Genomic DNA, 21,470 nt, shown 5'->3' with positions numbered 1-21,470 from the left:
TTAACTTAAACATCTTTCACTTTCCATAGTCCCGATTTTAGGCACAAAAAATAAGAGATTTTCTGAGGCTGGAGTCTGAAACAAATAACTGGCTAACTAATCCTATACCCGACATGGACTGGTAACCGGACGAGAGGCCGTGGTTTGCCATGTGATCAAGCAGCTACCCTAGCGGCTTTCCTCTCCACCTGGGAAAAATATGTAAATCCTTTCCCGAAGGATATATATCTTTCGCTGACACCATCATCTGGCGTGAAAGGCCTGCGCCTGGCCACGGAATAGAGGCAGCTGTCTTCGAGACAATACAAAGCGTGCCGGTAAACTATAAAGTGGAAGACTCTCGGTCTAATTGCTCAATAGACAAAAATGCAATCTGACGGCCATGAAATTTTCAACAGAGTTATTTACACCTTGCAAATTAGTATATATATATAATATATATTCTGAATACGTCATAGTGTGAGTAAAGTTGCATATAGGAAAATAAAATACACAACATGTTTTGTTAGCATTTAAACAAATCATTTAGAAATGATGAGAAAGTAGTTGACATGTATACACAAAGAGAACTCTTGTCGGGGGCACCAACCATAAATTCTCTGGAATCAAGTCGCAACAGTGTGACGAGGTACTGCAACCAAGTCAAAATCAACTTTGGGACGCACAGAAAATTCAAATATCATCTTCAGAGGAGGTTTCTGAAAACAGATAAGGTATCCGATATACTGGACGTCAGGTATTATTTCATATATATATATATATATATCGCAGAAATAGCAAAGCCAGGCTTAATTCCACGATGCCAACGCAACAATCTTTTGCATTTCATTAAGCTTACCGGTGTGTCCTCAGCAGGCTTGAATGTGAATGTATGCAAAAGTTTTGCTAGAGACATCTTAACTTCCATCAACGCAAATCTCATTCCAATACAATTACGTGGTCCTGCCCCAAACGGCTGATAAACCATTGGGTCAATTTGGCTCATGTCCCGCATCCTGAAATGATTTATTACGAAAATTATAATACTGTATATATATTCTACCAAAGTTTGAAAATCTACCAAATTTGCATTGGCCATAAAGTAGAAAATCTTTGATGATGAATCACAATGTTTAAGAGACAATCAGTTTCAATAAACACCACACAAAGTATGTCTCAAATATTTTCGGATAAACGATTTGATTTGTAAAAATGTATATAAGATCCTCTTAGTAATAATAAATACGGTTCTGTTTTGAAGATGAATAAATTACCTTTCGGGTTTAAATTCATAAGGCTCATCCCAATATTCAGGATCGTGTGCCAGTCCATATGATGGAATACATATCATCATTCCTTCTGGAATTGTTAAACCGTTGATAGTGATTTCTTTTTCACAATATCGGGTATTCCTGTACAGAAATGTTGCAATTGATTCAAACTATAAAAAGGTTTGAGATAGATTTTATATTTTTCTGCTTCAAAGTTCATTTGTATATTGATATCGAGAATTCGTGTCGTATGAATCTTACAGTGCACACATATTATTTATTGAAGCAATTAGATTTTGAAGGAAACTATTTTTATTATGAATAAAGTATGTATACTTTAGAATCGGCATGTAGAGTCTGAGGGTTTCGTTGATGCACATGTCTAACAACTTCAATTTCGTCACACTTTCGTAGTCGAATTTGCCCTGTGTAATAATATTTATTTATATTAAAATATATATTATATATTGAGGATAGATGTAAAGCTAGCTAATTTTACAGTGTGAAATTTTTCAATCGCTGGTGTGCCTGATCTAAAAAGATAATAAGCAGCAAAATTCAGGATGGAAACAGTTGGCTACAAACGAAAAACGCCCTATAGGGTCGTTAAGGTTACTTTGCAAATTGGCATATAGGTTTTCTATTGTTTTCAGACTATCGCCAGATGTTTTCCTCATATTTGCAAACAATTTCTTATGAAACGATTACATCATTTAACGCGGTGGTTACCAATCGGTCTTACATGACCCCCTAAAGGTCCACTGGTTGGTGGATTTCAGTGGGCCATGAGCTATATGCATAAATAATATGGAATCAAAATAGTTATATTAAATAAAACTACACGTTATTGTGGTCCACCTTATGTAGATAGCAAATCAAGTATGTGTTTATATACAGAGCTACGGGGTAAGGTGAGATCTTCACTCCAAAATATTAGGTATTACCGAAGTATGTGAACCAAGTACACCGAAACGTAGTATGTGTACCAGGTTAGGGTTAGTCCATAATTTCAGGTACAAATACTACGGAGTCACTTGGCTAGTCCCCGAACTCGTAATAGAACAAAAATGAATAAAATTATGGCCTAACCCTAACCTACTATACAAATACTACGTTCCGGTGTCCGCCATATTAGTTCACATACTTCGCGCGTACCGAAAATTGTCGTCATTAGAGTAACAGTAATTTACGACACAACCAGAGCAAGTATCACCATCCCGTTTAAATGTGGTGTCAATGTACAGATTTGAAACATTGTTTCTGCTTCCACGACCTTCAAGCTAATCAACAAAAGAGCCCATAGCGTATATTCTTATCTTGGGTATGAGACTGAGTTGTGTTGTACAAATGCTATGAAGTTTTATTTCACTTTATGCACAATTGACATACTATTCGCAAGCAATTGTTGACTCTCACTTTTATTTGCTTTTGTGTATGCGAAGTGGTCAGTTTTATTTGAACAAAATGTTTGTTCGTGGTGCAAATACAGAGGAAAAACCGTTTTTGTGATGTCAAATAGGCGGTTGTTATAGATTACGTTGGCTCAACTATATTCACCTCAACTTTCATCATTTCATCGATTTCCTCTTGAACTTTGACCTGTATTTCCGGGTGTTGTGCTAAATTATAAGCTGTCCAGCTCATTGTATTCCCAGTGTTTTCGTAACCAGCCAAAATCATTAACATTGAGTTACCAATGATTTCTGTTTTTGTCATTCCTGAAAATAAGCTAACGTCATCAATTTCGATTGAAATGAGTCCATGATATTCAGTCACTAATACCACCTTAAAAACTTCTACGAATAGTGTCACCGCTAATAGTAAATAAAAATAGCGACAATCCGACTAACCACCTGCCTATAATAATTGGAAGCCGGTAAATTAAGCTTATGAAGCTCGCTTTAATAAAACGATTTAAAATGAGCAAATATACTAATTAGGAACATTTAGTTTTCTATGTTCCCCATTTTTCGTTGACAAATAGCCATGAAATAGGAAACTAGCCGAGTTGAGAACTGCAGATTATGAGTAGAGTTCCAGTAATTTGTTCTGACAATCACATATATATACATAGAGTTAGATCAGTTACCTTTCTCAGCGCCTTCTTTGATTTTCTCTTCAGATACTTCAGCATCTAACATCAATTGCATGAGATCTACCCGGTCCTGAAATACAGATTTTAGTCATGATTATGAAATCCTCCACGAATATAACGTATTGCACTTTTGTTACGTATTACACAATTTTTTTGTGTTGTCGTGTTTTTTCTTCAATAAATATCTTCAGCAGTTATGAAACATTCGTTTACTTACGTATCTATGTGGATCTTCTTGTCGTTGATTTATTACGTGTGTTGCCAATTTTTTAAAGTAGTTTATTCCATGACCGTTCATCAATGAGAAGTTGAATTTTGCAAAATATTTTTCAAGAGATGGAAAGATAACTAAAATTACAAGCACAAAAATTGATATTCTGAATAATAAATATATTTTTGTCGCTGAGAATTAGTATTTTCACATAAATGAAGCATATGTTCCGGAGTGAAAGATAATATTAACGTACATTATCGCTCATGGGAACAACATGTAGATATCTAATGAATCAGATTTTTCGATTTTTGCTGGTTAGCACGAGTACTGGCTGCACAATAACTTATATTTAGACGTAAAAAATGTTGTCAAAAAAAAGTTGTCGTCTAAGCCTGATAAAAAATGTGGTGACGGAATTGGCAAGCTTCGTTACTTAATTGCCCGTGTGACTGTAAGAGAAGAGGTAAAACAAGCCATATCTACAAACCAAATCTTACGACGATTTACAGCAAAATTATACAGTTTAATATCCAATGTGAGTCATATTACTTCTAATTAAACTTACGGAACACTATGATAAGAGGACTGAGTATTGATCCGCTAAACAACTTTTTGGCATTTTTGGAAATTTCTGGCTCTTCTACTCTGTCATCCTGCGAGTGAACTTTGGTACTGAATGCTGCTGAGCACACTATATCCAATGAAAGACGGGAAAATATTCTGGAATCAAAAAATAAAGTAGTCTTTAGAATGAACGTGATTCGTTATTGTAAAAATGTCAGAAGAAGGTTCATTTCGAATCAAGGTACTGAAAGAGATTGTAGTAGAAACTTACTCTTTTGAATTAAATACCCCCCCGTTATTTTCAATTTTTCTATTGAGTGCATCAACAGTATTGCCGGCACACCAGTCGATTATACCACACATTTGCTTCAGTTTGGAAGTAGAAAACGTTGGTGTCATGGTATTTCTGAAAAAATGAGATATAACATTTTTGAGAAAAATTCATTTTAATTCCAATTCATGATAAACATATTTCTGATTCCTCCACTTAATTTGAGGAAATCAATATTTTAGTTACTTCTGGCCGGCGCGTGATTTGAATTAGGGATTTAGAATCCAAATACCTACCGACACTAAAATCATAGAGTCATCTTAAAAAGCACTTGAGAAAAACTGTGTGCTGTGATTGCCTTCCGTAATAAAAAGATAAACAAATTGCTTTTTTGATATCTTTATTCCTTACCTTATCCGCTTCCATTGATTCCCCTGTACGGCAGTTAGGCCAGTATTCAGCTCTTTTCCATTTACCTTGATTAAACTTTTCTAAAATTTAAAATAACGTAAAGTTAAATAAAGTCAATAAGTTTTTAACCAACATAATTTATTGAACAAAAGCCGCTCAACGAGGGATTTTATTTGCCTCACACAAGGGGTGATATAAGGCTATATATATGACGTTTGCACATGCGTGTCCATTTTTGCATATTACGTTAGCAACAAGTGGCAATGGAACGGCAAAGAATTAAGCTTGACAAACAGAGTAGTATCCTACACATAATTATGTAAAATAATATTGGGGTAGAAAACACTTCATCAAATTTTTATTTTTTTGTAAATATTTTCTTCTGGGCTGATATACAAAGTTGCAATGTGTACCCAAATAATTTAATTAAAAAGGTGATTATATTCAGTTTTATCTTTAGCAGCACTAACCTGTCTGTCTGGGAATGTTTGAAATTCTTTGATAAAAATTTGTCTCAAAATATCAGGATCGTGAACTGCTATTCTGGGGGTTACTCCTATGAATGCCCTGTTAAAAATAATGGAGTGATAAAGACCACGAATATATAAATATTCCGCGATATTTTTTCCGGATAAAAATATTTCAAGATCGCAAACAGTATTCGGTTTTGAAAGGGGTACAGTGCGCACATACATATTACAACGTTTCGTGTAAGACGAGCTATCGACTTTAGTCATTTTCGATTGATAAATTTAAATTTACTCGAGGAGTGAGCATGCATAAGTAGTTTGTGATTTACTTTTGATAGAAGCGGGAATAGTATAATAGAAATCCTCGAAAATTATTCCAATTCACTTCCATTTTTCAAATCCCGAATATGTGAAACGAACTATTCAACATAATCGTGTAATTATAAGACAGCGAAGCATGTCAGTATTTTTACACACTGCAACTGTCGACAAGTACATTCAAAATTGAATTTATTGCTTAATAAGTAAAATTTCATACCCCCAGATATTTCCATATTTCTTCTTACATTGATTGTCATATTCGAACGCATTCTACAAAATTAACTTGTTCTTCATATTTGGTAAAAAAAAGACGATTTGTCAGTACGTTACAGCATCAACAATAACAAACAAAGCATAAATTGCAGATTATTGTCAATATGCATGGACGATAAGTAATCGAAATAAACTTTTACTATATATCAATGGGTGTCAGATCCTCACTCAGTGAAAATATGGCTAGGGCAGCCGAATACTCGAAAGCGGATATAGTCTTAAATTATGCTCCAATCATTCAATTTTTCTTTTCCTAATATGTACGTGTGTGCACTTATATTTGAGATACCATGTATCTATTGTTCAAATTTTTCTGAGCAGTAATTCATGTCTGAATTAAAATCGTTTTTGATCGTTGCACAAGATTTATTTGCTTGGCGATTGCAATCTTAATGTCTCGTTATGTCTATGAATCTAATGGTTGATTAGTCGCAAATATACCAATAAATTACAGAAATTAGGTTGCAACGAAGCATTCTGGATTTCAGCATCCAATTCATCTTAATTACATCCATGCCACAGGTTTATAATTACAAGTCCTATGAACTCAATCGACTTACATCTTTATCGAAGGCGGAAAGTATATTTCCGAGCTTTAGTACAGACGGTGGATTGTAAGGAATGCCGAGCTTTTCAAAATACCTCCATTTCTGGTTTAAATAATACCTAAAAATAGAATTGACTCGAATCAGTAAGTGTCCATAAGATATCGAAATGGAAAATTACTATTAAATAACGTAATTAAGAAACGAGAATATCGGTCAGAAACCGAAGACTTATCGATCGAAAGTAAGAGATCCCTCAAAACAGCGCTCTTACTCCATAGTGACACCGTGTGTCCCATCACTAATTAATTAATAACTCGCTAGCTATACGACATAATTCATCCAAAATCAATAGGCTTCTGGTCCGACATATGATGAATGCACATGCGAAATCTGAAGCAGATTCAATCTCGCTTTCGTGAGATATCGCGTGCACCTAACAGACAGACAGACAGATAAATACCCTTCAACATACTTACCGATTAAAATCGATAAGTAAAAATGTAAACGTTCAAGCAAACAATATTGTACTTTTGACATCAGGAATTGCGGGGGTCAAGCATCTATTTATTAGTGTAGTGCAAATCAAGTCGGAATTGACAATAAAGAATCATACACACTAACCTGATGAGTAATATCACGCTTGCAATTAGGATCCACGACTCAATAGATAAAATATCCAATGGAGTTATCATCATATATAGCTGTTTAGTGTGATTATATTAGTGCAATTTGTATGAGTCTAAAAGTCAAGTAATTATCGTGATAAGCAAAAGCCCTTTCAACCCATCGTTATGTAAAAGCTGCTCGATCCATACCTAAGTATAGAAGCATAATTACAATTATAATCAGTTTAACATGACTGTCGCATGTCGTAATACAGTAATTCAATTTTCTCCATAGATAATTAAATATTGCCTCTAATGCATAACGAAATCGCCATTCGGTATCCACTGGACAATCGCGAAAACTAATTTTTGGAGCTGGAGTAGTGTACAAACACAATTTATAGAACTGCCTCTGTGAGCGAATAAAATGGTCAAAACAATAGGTTTTTTGAACCGCATGAAGTCTGCCGGGTATGTCAACGAGACTATGCTTTATTCACATATTTCAAGTGGCTGTAAGACGTTTGTCCAAACAGCGTGTTTACCCGTGTTGACAACTCGATACACTCGGGAAAACTAAGAATTGGCTACCTATGTATGAAATCCATGAAGCTTAAGCTAATGCAGTATTGTAACATCTATTAGGATTATATATGTCCACATGCCATTTAACAGTAACTAGAATTGGATATTAGTATCGGTTGTTGGTACTTAACTCAAATGCCCAACTATTTGTTACACATGCTTCTTGGTTTAATTTAAATGACATGTTGAATAAAGACCTTCAGATCGACGAATTCGTCCTATATTAGCACTACAAGTACCGCCATTATACTACACTACAATATAACAAGCGAATGAAAGCAAACATTACTATCCATTATACGTACGAGTAGTGTATGACGTCTTTGTTGTTGTCGGTACGCTATTCTCTTTACGCATCACGTTGCAGCACAACCATACGGATATTTTGTTTAAGCTTAAACAGATTGAAGCACTAAATGCCAATGTTCATATTCACCGGTAGGTCTTGAAATGCCTACCTATCCAGTATATAGTAAATACTAAACAGAATACCTTTAGATGTGCGTGGACGCTAGTACGGTCTTGCTGAGCACGAAAGGCCTGAATAAGCGTCGAACAAAAATATATATTATAATTATAAACACATTCTCCAATTCACTTCCTGCACCAATTCCGTTATCATATATTCAACGTTTCCTCTTTCGTTACCACCACCCTACGTATAAATTCTTTTGGCAATGTACTCTGCGCTCAGAATTGCTTTATATTACTATAGCGGGTTCATTTATGCTGCTTTCGGGTTAGCGTTGTGTCCTTTCACGTGATCTTCATATTGATCAAAGCAACGAAAATTACACGTTGGAGGTTTTTACGTTGTCGGAATTTTATTGGGTTGCAACACAAATCGGATCACGAGTTAGATATCAAGTTGTTCACCGTGATGTTACTTATAACTACGTTAAATTAAGTGGTGATGACGATGATATTGTGACGTGGAACCCAAACAACATTATTTTCTGTTAGAAAGTGAATGTAACAATGGGATAACCGTGTATTTCGCAAATAATATTATTTTAATTTTAGCCGTTCCGCAACTTCGTCGCCGACGACACTGTTATAAGTTCGGCTTTTCCACGATTATGTTATTGATCTAGCACAGTGCTCTTGAACCTTTTTGTTATTGCGGAACCCCTGATATCATTTTTTATGGAATCCCAAATAACAAAAATAAAATTAAACACGAAATACTCGTAACACGAAATATTTGTAATTCAAATATTTCTACTTCAACAACGAAACAGAAAGAAGGTAACAAGCGTGAAATCCAATGACTAGGTTGTTCTTGCATTTACTTTGCAACCTTCTTGGATCGTGGCTTCACGGCGCTCAAAGCAATTCTCATACTCATGTCTACACTCTTTAAAAACCTCTTTTTTGTTTTTAATAGTTGTTAAAGCAGAAAATGCTAATTTACACAAATAGGTATTGGGAAATTGACACAGAAGTTTTAATGCTTCTTTTGCAATGGCTGTACCCTCTTTGTGAAGAAAAACCAAAAGATAATCCTTTCCATGTTCCACTTAAAAATTCATCCTAAAACGGAAACGAAGAATAATCATTTTTTGCAACTTTACTGGCTCAGCAGTCAATTTCCTTTACGCAGAACCCCTAAGAAACCCTATAGACTCACGGAACCCCACTGCATGTGTTGCGGAACCCTAGGGTTCCGCGGAACCCCTGTTAAAGAGCACTGACTAGCATGCTTAGATTTCGACAGCAGAAAAGCAACTGATCTAGCGGAAACTAACATATGATAGCTCACTGCTGCAATGGTAAGAGTACAAAACTGAAAATAACAATCTGCATTTTAACTCGTGTTAAATGTAATGAAAAATATTCATTGGGATTCTATCGCTAATCTTGGTATTTTTAAACGACTTCGCAAGATCGCAAAGATGCAAATCAAAATTGATTATACTCGTATTTTTATGTCCGAAAAACGACGTGGTATTTTAGAGTATATATTAATATTTTGTCAATGTTAATGTTTTTTGACGCAGCCGCGAGTTACGTTGAACAGAATTAAATTAATTCGGCGAGACGTTTTAAATGCTGATATTGGTCACGGATGAAATATTTTACGCAACAGAAAATCATCCTCTTGACAAAAGCGGGAAAAATATGAAATAATTTTTTCCTAAACTTCGCAATAAATCAACTTGATTTTTATTCTACTTGGATATCGTAACCAAGCGCATGAACACAACTGGCTTAATATCTGGCCCTGGTTAAATTTATGCGAGGCGCGTGAACCGCCACCATGTATAATATTACCTCCAAATAATCTGACCAATCGTCAATTTGGCATCTACAACTTCCATATTATCTTCGCGTGATACACATGAAACGACCTTTAGAGTGAGACTCGTGGTTCACTATATTCTCGAATGGGTGATGTTGATTTAGACTTATGAGCTGGAAACATAATGTTGTATTTCATTCTCGATATTTGAAGATTTTTTTAACTCTGTTGTTGTCACGCATCATCAGAATTCTTCTTTAATTCCCTTTCATTAAGTTTTTGGTATGTCAAGCTGTCACCTAATTTCCTGCCACGTAAATGAAAGAAATTGAAATTTATTAATAATAGCATTTTTATTAGGTTCAGTCTGAAATTCCAGAATTTAAAACTGAACATTGGTCCATTAGCTTGCATTTTCGCCCGTAACTTCTAAATCTCGAAATTGCCTTTTGCTTATATAATATATGTCGTCATCATCTGGTATCTTAGCTTTGGCGTGAAAGGCCTGTCCACGGAATAGAGGTCTTCGAAACAATACATAACATGCTGGTAAACTATAAAGTGGAAGACTCGATGTTCTCCAATACAAATGACGAAACATCGACAAAGATTGCACATTTTTTTCCTGAAAAATCAAGACATCGGCGTTCCGATTAATCTAGAGAAGGCGTCCAGAACAGTTTAGAAATAGACCAGTGTTTCTCAACCGCCGGTCCGCGGCAACCTTCCTGCCGGTCCGCAAAATATATTCCAATATCAATATATTATAATCAAATTGCAAAATACAAAATATTGACGGCATGTCCATTTATTTTATGATTTTTTTCAACTCTTATTGATTCGAAGTGCCGGTATTCGCCTAACAAGCAAACTTGGTGAGAGGTCCTCTGCCCATTTAAGTCCTGAACGGCTGGATGTTTGTTAAGTCTATGACCTCATAACGGCGGCTAACGTCATAACTGAGTAATTTGATAGCACATAGTACTACGGTTGAGATTTCGGAGCCAGTTTTTGAAATGCCGGTATTTAGCCGTATAATCCCAATGGTTCCCAACCTTTTTTATATCGCGGCACACCTATCACAAAACACGAACATTTTCTACATTTCATTTCATTACAACAATTAATTATTATCGCTAAAAACACTAAATAGGTTTAAAGTTGTTTTAAACAATTTTCACCGCTGGACGTATCTTTTCACGTTATGAATTTCGTGCAAGGCCCGAGCATAATTTGATGGCAAAGATCATAGCATTTACTGTTTCAAAATCCGAAAAACCAGTGGCGGCGCGTGGTCATTTTGACAACCGGGGCAAGCTACTGCGGGACCAAGTCACCCCCATCTACGGGGACAGGATGAGCGCTGTAAGTTCTCCCATCATTTTATGAGTATAAAAACCATTCCATCGGTAACAACCAATCCGCAAAAGCGACAATTTTTAACGATAAGAAAGTGTCTTTAAAACCGGTCCAAGTCAAGGGATTAATAAATATAGACATAGTTTATTTTGAAACCTCTTTCAAAAAGAAAGGCAATATTTACCCAGATAAATACAATGACATATTAACAAAAACTTCGGAAAAGCAGAAAAAACCTAAAATAAGGTTTAAAACGTTACTATGAAGAAAGGAAAGTTAATGCAAAGATAAGGACATGCGTCGCTCACTCATAGATATATATGCTGCTAGACTTCTACTGCTTGAACATATATGCAACACGCCGCGGTTTCTTGGAAGCAAAATGCTCAATAACGCGCTGATTAAAGTCATGCATCCCAGAAATAACGTCTCTGTGAATGGAAAAAACAGCCAAGGAATTTAATCTATCTTGCTTCATTGTGTTTCTGAGATACGTTTTAATACGCTTCAGCGTGCTGAATGTTCGCTCTGCGTCGGCGGAAGAAATAGGCGTCGTCAAAATGATGTCCAGAAATTTTGCAGACGCCGCAAAGGTAGTTACTAGAGTGTTATCTATGAGGAACCCATAGAGCGCGCAAGTTGATGTGATGTTCAAAAAAGTTTGATTGGTGTATATACATCGCAATTCATTTTCCAATTTACCCACGTTTATCATGGGGTAAAATTTGGAGACAGTAGCCAACAAATGGATGGGAAATTGACGTGCAAATTTTGAAAAATTTTTGGGGTTCATCAAAGAGAACGCGGCAAGATGTTCAGTGCGCAGACGATCGCCTATTTGATTCACCAGAATGTCACAGCATTCCTTTGCAGACAAAATCAAACGCTGCGTTGTTTGCCCGCGGCGTAAAGAAGCACTCCATGTGTCGTCGTATTTTATTGTTTCCCGGATACGAGATACAGCATCGCAGAAGTCTGAAATACACGACTGCACAGACGCTCCATCCATTAGCCTTGACTGCAATGCGCCGTATAATACATCCACGTGATAGAATATTGTGGAGATAAAAGCGAGAAAAAATGAAAACTCACCATCTTCTAGCAGACGCTTTAGACATGCCCCCTCCTTCACAGAGCGTTCGTCCCAAACCGGAGAGCTCTGAATGCCATTGAAACACTCAATGAGTTCAGACCTAATTTCGGACACGCCCTGCACCACGCGTGATTGGAAGTTCCAACGTGTTGGTGCACAAGCTGGGAGACGGCGGCTACATATCTGGCGAAGGAGGTCAGAGCGCTTCGGCGAAACGGAAAAAAATGAGGAGAACCCCGAAACATTTGCAAAAAATATACGGACGAGAGGGGTATCAAGACACATATTTTTAATAACGAGGTTAAATTTGTGTGCATAACAATGTAAAAAATGCGCATGAGGGAAATCTTCTTTTATATAAACTTGGACACCATGTTTCGACCCACTCATGACTGCCGCGCCGTCATAAGTTTGAGCTATCAATTTTGACTTCGCGTTGTAAGGCTGTAACACTTCTTTCAGTACAGCTGATATCCCGCAAGCCGTGCGATCAACGATTGGTACAAAGCTGTGAAATCTCTCGGTAGGTTTACCATCTTTCACAAACCGAAAAATCACAGCCAGTTGGGAAACGCACGTGATGTCAGTTGTCCCGTCAGACTGAATCGAAAGGAACTGGCAATTCTCAATTTCCAGAGCCAAATGTTGTAAATAAATTTTATACATTGAGTCGAGCAAATCATTTTGGATATCCTTAGATGTCCCTTTCGAAACAGTTGCGGCATCAAGATGATCTCTCAATACTGTATCTAGGGATGCGGTGTATTCCACCATATCCAAAAATACCCCTCTATTAGAAGAGCCAGCCCGTTCATCGTGCCCACGGAGGGACAGCTCGTGACAACCAATGAACTTCAAAACATCTACCAATCGACCGAGAACATGGCGGTTTTTCTCGACGTTTTGGTTGTGCCGACGAATAGAAACCGCGCGTCCTTCAGCCAACTGTGCTGCAATATTAACATTTCCGAATGTTCGGTATTTTACTGCATTGTCCAGATGCTCCATAGAAGATTGATGATCCCTGGCACGCTCGGAAAGATGTTTAAGATCTCTAAAACCAAATTTACATCAACGTGAGTCACGGGCGGTAGCAAAAAGTAGGCAATAAAAACAAAAAAGTGCATTTTTGTCCTCGCTGTAACACAACCATTCGTGTTTTTTATACTAAGTTTCTGCGCAGAATGTACGCCGACGCTTTCCTCCGTCATGGGATTGTTCCAGTGAACAATTTTTTGGTTGATAAGGCCCAAGACGTTGTACCTCTAATTTTTGTTCCAGCGGCAGCTGCGAAAACGGAGTGCGAAGTAGTGCATCAACCTTATTCATTATGAGGTCTAAGGCTAAGAAATGCGAAGCCGGAAAGAAGTGAGGAGCTCAAAAGGAATGTGGAAAATCGAAAGCAAATGGACTAAAGGTTCTAACTGATTCAAATAGCGCAACAAGCGACAAAAACGAAGGCGAGGAAACTATCAACTCTTCAAGCAACCAACGTACGAGAAGGAATCCTTGATTATGTAAACACGTTGTTGTAAGAAACCTTGGCATTGTGTCGTCATAATTTCGGGGCCTGCCCCGATCGGCCCAGATGATTTAGTAAAAGAAACAGAAAACAAACGAGACAAACGCGGCGAGTGGAAGATAAAAGAGAGAATACGATATACAATGAGCAACCGGGGCAAAATCGGCGTCGCCCGGTCGACGTTCGGCGAAGGCTTTGCGAGCGAAAAATGAACCATGTCGGGAGAATATGGCTAGTGTAGACAGTCTGTGCAACCGATATTGAGGTATTTTTCGAATATTTTTTATTATACCGAAAAAACAACCGGGGCATTGCCCCGGTTGGCCCTATTGACGCGCCGCCACTGCGAAAAACTATTAAACTATTTTTGTGTTCGAGATATGAAATAATCTTCACTTACACCACGCTTTCGTGAAGTAGTTCAATTTACTAAATTCATGAAGGTTTTATTAAGTTTCATTGCATCAGAGTGCATTTTGCCAGATTGCTGGCTTGATTACAAATCGGGTGGGCAAAATAGTATATTTTCATCGAATCGAATAATTTTAACGACTTGTCGAATATTGGGTGGAATTCGGGATATTATTCCAATTTTTATCTTTTGGGTCGGCTTTGATCTTTTTGTCACCGTGTGTATATTAACTGTCCTAATTTTAAGCCAAAAATATTATCATTTCTGACGCCGGAATGCGGATATTTTTGAAGACGATAGTTGACCTTTTTGATTTTACTTTTCTATTGGGGCTGTTTTATTTTCGTCTTAAATAGGAAATAAAACCCTGCAAAGTCATTGCGTGAATCCTGAATGCTATTTTGAATTCAAATTATGACTGAATAAGTTGGCAATAATGGCAATTCTACTAGTCAAATAACAATTCCTTGGTAAAATTTCGCACAATAATTCCACTTAGTCAGACTGTAAGCGTGGATGGCTTTTTTAAAAATAAGTATTAAATAAAATGGTATAACCTACAATTTGGGAGAATATCTACATGTGGATAACAAGCCTTAAAATCCCGGGATTTTTAGGAAATAATTGCGCGATGGGGATTGAAAAAACAGTCCAAACCCGGGATTTCGGGATCGGGATTTCCCGGGGTCCCAACCCTACATAGTACGGTACCTTATTGAAAAATATTCAGTTCGCACGTTCCGTAATTTGCCAGTAGGACTATATCTAATTTAGCAAAATTTGATAGTAAAATGGAGGCAAACAAACAGCAAAATATTACCCAGTTCAAACGGCCCTATACTTCGCCTTGCAGAAATTTCATTAGAACAGCGTTTAATACGTTTAATATAAAAAAGACAGCAGCAAATTTATCATTAAATTCGATCGCTTTTTTCTGCACCGCCTACTTTTGTCCTAATTGCATTCCTTTGGTTATGTTTTGTGTTCATGACATTTTCGGGAAATTTTGAAGGTCCGCCGGTCCGCAAAAATTATTTTGGAATTTTACCGGTCCGCGAACTGAAAAAGGTTGAGATAACCACTGGTCTAGACTAGTTGTTTCAGAGACAAAAATGCAATTTGAGAGTCATGAGATTTCCAACACAGTTACACTGCAAGTAATATATTCTGAATACGTCATACATGAGTAAAGTTGCACATAGGAAAATAAAATACACAAAATGTATGATTAGAGAACAAACAAATCAACCAGAAATTATGTGAAGGTAGTTAATATACACAAAGAGAACTCTAGCCGGGGGCATCAACAATAAATCGTCTGAAATCAAGTCGCAACAGTGTGACGAGGTACTGCAACCAAATCGAAATCAACTTTGGGACGAACAGAAAATGAAAACATCAACTTCAGAGGAGGTTTCTAAAAACAGATACGGTATTTTATATACTGAACGTCGGGTATTATTCAATATATACAGAAATGTCAAAGCCAGGATCAATTCCATGATACCAACGCAACAGTTTTTTGCATTTTATTAAGCTTACCGGTGTGTCCTCAGCAGGCTTGAAAGTGAATGTATGCAGAAGTTTTGCTAGAGACATCTTAATTTCCATCAAAGCAAATCTCGATCCAATACAATTACGTGGTCCTGCCCCAAACGGCTGATAAACCATTGGGTCAATTTGGCTCATGTCCCTCATCCTGAAATGATTTATTACAAACAAAAATTATGATACTGCATAAATTATATTCTACGGAAATTTAAAAACCTACTAAAAATGCATTGGCAATAAAGTAGAAAATCTTTGATGATGAATCTCAATGTTTAAGAGTTAATCAGATTTAATAAATACCACACAAAGTATTCATCAAATATTTTCGAATAAACTATTTGTAAAAAAGTATATGAGATCCGTTTAGTTAGACTGCACTGGGCCAATTTCTGCTGATGCAATGCTAGAAGATACTAAAGCGAAATTGTATAAAGAAACTCGTAAGCAAACCCAGATGCTACTCACGGGAGGATAATAAATTCGACTATATTTTTGAAAAGAATAAATTACCTTTCGGGTTTAAATTGATAAGGCTCGTCCCAATATTCAGGATCGTGTGCCAGTCCATATGATGGTATACTTATCATTATCCCTTCTGGAATTGTTAAACCGTTGATAGTGATTTCTTTCTCACAATATCTAGCATTTCTGTAAAGAAATGTTCCAGTTAATTCGGTGGGTACAGATTCATTTTTAACGCAAGGTGTCGAATTTTCCTACTTCAAAGATCATTTGTATATTGACATGTAGAATTCGTATGAATCTTATTATACGAAAAACCAACCATTCACACATATTGATTATTGAAGCAATTGGATTTTGAAGAAAAATATTTTTATTATGAATAAAGTATGTATACTTTAGAATCGGCATGTAGAGTCTGAGGGTTTCGTTGATGCACATGTCCAACAACTTCAATTTCGTCACGCTTTCGTAGTCGAATTTACCCTGTATAAAATATTATTAAAGCTTTCAAGCTAATAATCGAAAGGACCAATAGCGTTCAGCCGTATCTGAGCTATAAGGAGTACGATTCGTTATGCTACACGAATGCGTGGGAAGTTTTTTCACTTTATGCTCGATTTATTTGCTTTTGTGTATGCGACGTCATTTATTTGAACAAAAATGTTTGCTCGCTGTGCCCAGAATAAAATGGAAAGCAAAAACCGTTTCCGTGATGTTGAATGGAAAGAAGGTTGTTATAGTTTACAAACTCAAATAGGCTCAGCTGTATTTACCTCAACTTTCATCATTTCATCGATTTCCTCTTGAACTTCGACCTGTATTTCCGGATGTTGGGCTAAATTATAAGCTGTCCAGCTCATTGTATTCCCAGTGTTTTCGTAACCAGCCAAAATCATTAACATCGAATTACCAATGATTTCTGTTTTTGTCATTCCTGAAAACAAGCTAACGTCGTCAATTTCGATTGAAATGAGTCTGTGATATTCCGTCACTATTATCACCTAAAAACTGTGTACGAATAGTGCCACCATTATCGTTTTAGTGAAATTATTTAAAATTATAAATTTACTAATTATGAACATTTAATTTTCTATGTTTCCCCTTTTTCGTTTAAAAATAAGCATAAAATAGGTAGATAGCACAGTTGAAATCTGCAGATTTGGAGTAAAGTTTCAGCAACGTGTTGTGACAATCACATATATACTGTACATGCTGTTAGATCAGTTACCTTTTTCCGCGCCTTGTTTGATTTTCTCTTCTGATACTTCAGCATCCAACATCAATTGCATGAGATCTACCCGGCCCTGGAATACAGATTTTAGTCATGTTTACAAAATCTTTCACGAATATATCGTATGGGCATGGCACTCCAAAAAACAACTAAATGTGCACTCAATTAATTAACACATTAGGAATCTTCCTTTTGCAATAAATATCTTCAGTTATAAAATGAAAAATCGCTTACTTACGTGTGCATGTGAATTTTCTTGTCGTTGATTCATTACGTGTGTTGCTAGTTTTTTAAAGTAATTTAACCCATTACCGCCCATCATTGAGAAGTTGAATTTTGCAAACATTTTTTCAAGAGGTGGAAAGATAACTAAAATCATAAACACAAAAAACAATGTCCTGGATGAATAATATATTTTTGTCGTTGAGAATAACAACATGCAAATATCTGATGAATCACATTTGGACGATAAAGTTAATTCTGCTTAGCACTTACCGGCTGCACAATAATTTATATTTAGACGCAAAAAATTCTATGCCAAAAAGTTTTGGTCATTGAAAGCTTAATGAAATAGTGTGGTGGCCGAATTGACAACCTTCGTTGCTTAATTGTCCGTGTGCCCGTTACAGAAGAGGTAAAACAAGCAACATATCCACAAACCAAGGCGTGCGTCGATTACAGCAAAATTATACAGTTTATTATTCAATCTGAGTCATACTTCCAGTTCAACTTACGGAACAATATGATAAGAGGACTGAGTATTGATCCGCTAAACAACTTTTTGGCATTTTTGGAAATTTCTGGCTCTTCTACTCTATCATCCTGCGAGTGAACTTTGGTGCTGAATGCTGCTGAGCACACTATATCCAATGAAAGACGGGAAAAGATCCTGGAATCACAAAATTAGTAATCTTTAGAATGACCTTGATGCATTATTGTCAAAATTCTAGAAAAAAGTTCATTTCATCAAGTTACTAAACAAAATAGTAAGTAGTAAAAACTTACTCTTTTGAATTAAACACCCCTTCGTTATTTTCAATTTTTCTATTCAGTGCATCAACAGTATTGCCGGCACACCAGTCGATTATACCACACATTTGCTTCAGTTTAGAAGTAGAAAATGTTGGTGTCATGGTATTTCTGTAAAAATAATATATAGCATTTTGACAAAAAATCATTTTATTTCTAATTCATGATGAAAACACTTCTGATTTGTCCACATATTTCGAGAAAATAAATTTTCGAGTTACTTCTGGCATGCGCATGATTTAAATTACGGGGTTCAGAATCTAAATCTAATTAGCAACCGACACTAAAACCACAGTATCATGAAAAACAGCACTCGAAACCATAGAACTGTCATGAAATAAACTGGCACTGTGTGTATCATTGACATCCGTAATTAAAAGGTAAGTTGACTGATTCCAATTCATATAAGACATGAATGACAACTTGAATAATATCCAAGTATGACTTTCATATTGAACGGCCGCAAATTGCTTTTTTTATATCCTTACCTTATCCGCTTCCATTGATTCCCCTGCACGGCAGTTAGGCCAGTATTCATCTCTTTGCCATTTACCTTGGTCAATCTTTTCTAAAAGTTAAAATAGCGTATAATTAAATGAAGTTGATAAAATGTTAACCAACAAAATGTATTGAACAGAAACCGCTCAACGAGAGAGTTTAATGGCCTTACCTAAGAGCTGATATAAGGCTATATAATGTCTGCCAATGAATTTCCATATACACTATACATTATGCATATTACGTTAGAAACAAGCGGCATTGGAACAGCGAAGATTTAAGTTAGACGAACATAGTAGTATCCTATACAGTATACACATAATCATGTTAAAAATGTTAGGGTATAAAACACTTCATTATCAAATTTTTATCTTCCTATAAATATTTTCTTCTACGCTGATACACAAAATTCCAATGTGTATCCAATTAAAAAGGCGATATTATTTGAAATAGACGTATCAGAAGCACTAACCTGTCTGTCTGGGAATGTTTGAAATTCTTTGATAAAAATTTGTCTCAAAATATCAGGATCGTGAACCGATATACTTGGCGTTACCCCTGTAAATGCCCTGTAAAAAATAATGAGGTGATAAAAACCAACAATATATAAATATTTCATTATATTATTCCATGATCGAAAAAATTATTCCAATTTACTTACATTCTTTTTAAATCTTGAATATGTGAAACGAACTATTTAACTAACATAACCGTGTAATTATAGGGCAGCAAAGAATGTCAGTATTTTTTACACACTGCAACTGTCGACAAGTACATTCAAAATTGAATTTATTGCTTAATAAGTAAAATTTCATACCCCCAGATATTTCCATACTTCTTCTTACATTGGTTGTCATATTCGAACGCATTCTACAAAAATAACGTGTTTTTTTTATTTTTGGCAAAAAAAGACGATTTGTCAGTACGTTAAAACATAAACATTAACAACCAAAGCCTACTTAAATAGCAAATTATTTTCAATATGAATGGACGATAATTAATCGGAATATTTTTTTATTGCATAATACATTCTTAACTTATGTTTCAGTCATTCAATTTTTCATTCAATAGTATGTACTTTTGTGAACTTGTATTTGAGAAAGCCTGCATTTATTGTTCAAATTTGTTTGAGCAATAATTTATGTCTAAATTAAAATCGTTTTTGATCGTTGTACAAGATTCGTTTCCTTGACAGCTCGCTGTGTATAAACCTAAGGATTGATTAGTCGTAAATATACAAATAAATTACAGAAGTTGAGATGATTCTGAAAATAAAGCATTACGGATTTCAGCATCCAATTCATCTTAATTACACCTATGCAACAACTTTATAGTTACAAATCCTATGAACTCAATCGACTTACATCTTTATCGAAGGCGGAAAGTATATTTCCGAGTTTAAGTATAGACGGTGGATTATAAGGAATGCCGAGCTTTTCGAAATACCTCCATTTCTGGTTCAAATAATACCTAAAAATAAAATTGGCTCAAATCAGAAAGTGCCCAAAACATATCGTAAACTGTTCGTTTTAACTAATGGAAAATCACTATTACATTACGTAATGAATAAAAATATATATAGGCGTACATAGCAATGGTTCAAGCAAACGATGTTTCTCTTTTGACACCAGAAATTGCAGAGTTCGAGCATATATTTACTGGTGTAATACAAATCCAGTCGGAAGTGACAGTAACGAATCGTACATACCAACCTGATGAGTAATATCACGCTTGCAATCAAGATCCACGATTCAATAGATAAAATGTCCAGTGGAGTTATCATCATATATATATAGCTGTTGAACTCGTTTATATTATTACAATTTGTCAGAGTCTAAAATTCAAGTTATTATAGTGATAAGCAAAAGTCTTGGCACATTGGCACAACTGTACTACCTATGTGTGAAATCCTTACATCTTGAGCTAATGTAGTAGCCTATTGTAACATTCACTAGAATTATATACAGATATATGTCCGCTTACAAATTTATATCAACTAGAATTAGATATTGGTATCGGTTTCTGATTCCTATAACTATGCTACACCTGGCCTTATGATTCTTGATTTCTTTTGAGAGACATGTTGAATAAAGACTCTCAGATTGTCGCATATTAGCTCTACAAGTACCGTCATTGTATTCTTATTCTACACTATAATGAGGGAATGGAAGCAAACATTTTATCTACTACGAGTAGCGAGTGACGTATTCGTGTTGTTGTCGATATGCTATTCTCTCTACCAATCACGCTGAAGCGCAGCCTTAAGGAGATTTTGTTTGAAAACTTAAGTGGATTGTAGCACTGAATGTAAACGTTCGTATTCAACAATATGTCTTGAAATGCCTACCTATCCAATATATAGTGAATACTAAACACAAATTAATCTAAGTAAAAATAGCTTTAGGTGTACGTGAACGTACAGCTTTGCTCGGAAAGAATAGCCTGAATAAGCGCCGTAAAA

At 35.8% G+C, this 21,470-nt stretch overlaps 2 protein-coding genes across 4 annotated transcripts; both read right to left on the bottom strand.

Annotated features, from left to right (window-relative positions):
- Window positions 1-426: 426 nt before the first annotated feature.
- Window positions 427-8,282, bottom strand: LOC120344219 (cytochrome P450 3A5-like). Of its 3 annotated transcripts, none has more exons than XM_078112382.1 (15): window positions 8,100-8,282; window positions 7,039-7,232; window positions 6,430-6,535; window positions 5,814-5,866; window positions 5,276-5,372; window positions 4,806-4,885; window positions 4,395-4,529; window positions 4,125-4,279; window positions 3,563-3,693; window positions 3,340-3,415; window positions 2,808-2,968; window positions 1,587-1,675; window positions 1,254-1,391; window positions 839-995; window positions 427-698 (listed from the first exon to the last, which is right to left on the bottom strand). In XM_078112382.1, the coding sequence occupies exons 2-15, from the start codon at window positions 7,110-7,112 to the stop codon at window positions 606-608; spliced, it is 1,545 nt and encodes a 514-aa protein (XP_077968508.1). In that variant the 5' UTR covers window positions 7,113-7,232; window positions 8,100-8,282; the 3' UTR covers window positions 427-605. The 3 variants fall into 3 exon arrangements, with proteins under 3 accessions (XP_077968508.1, XP_077968509.1, XP_077968510.1); XM_078112383.1 differs by having other exon boundaries at window positions 7,039-7,156; XM_078112384.1 differs by lacking the exons at window positions 5,814-5,866; window positions 7,039-7,232; window positions 8,100-8,282 and having other exon boundaries at window positions 6,430-6,523.
- A 6,659-nt stretch (window positions 8,283-14,941) lies between these two features.
- On the bottom strand, window positions 14,942-20,867 carry LOC120344193 (cytochrome P450 3A5-like). The gene is made up of 14 exons (XM_039413307.2): window positions 20,722-20,867; window positions 20,374-20,479; window positions 19,827-19,879; window positions 19,482-19,578; window positions 19,000-19,079; window positions 18,488-18,622; window positions 18,217-18,371; window positions 17,721-17,851; window positions 17,480-17,555; window positions 17,025-17,185; window positions 16,646-16,734; window positions 16,297-16,434; window positions 15,778-15,934; window positions 14,942-15,652 (listed from the first exon to the last, which is right to left on the bottom strand). Exons 1-14 carry the CDS (start codon window positions 20,793-20,795, stop codon window positions 15,560-15,562), a joined length of 1,545 nt encoding a protein of 514 aa, XP_039269241.2. The 5' UTR covers window positions 20,796-20,867; the 3' UTR covers window positions 14,942-15,559.
- Between the last annotated feature and the right edge of the window lie 603 nt (window positions 20,868-21,470).

Source organism: Styela clava, chromosome 5 (assembly GCF_964204865.1).
Source record: "Styela clava chromosome 5, kaStyClav1.hap1.2, whole genome shotgun sequence".
NCBI lineage: Eukaryota > Metazoa > Chordata > Ascidiacea > Stolidobranchia > Styelidae > Styela > Styela clava.
This window is presented reverse-complemented; position numbering and strand designations above follow the sequence as displayed.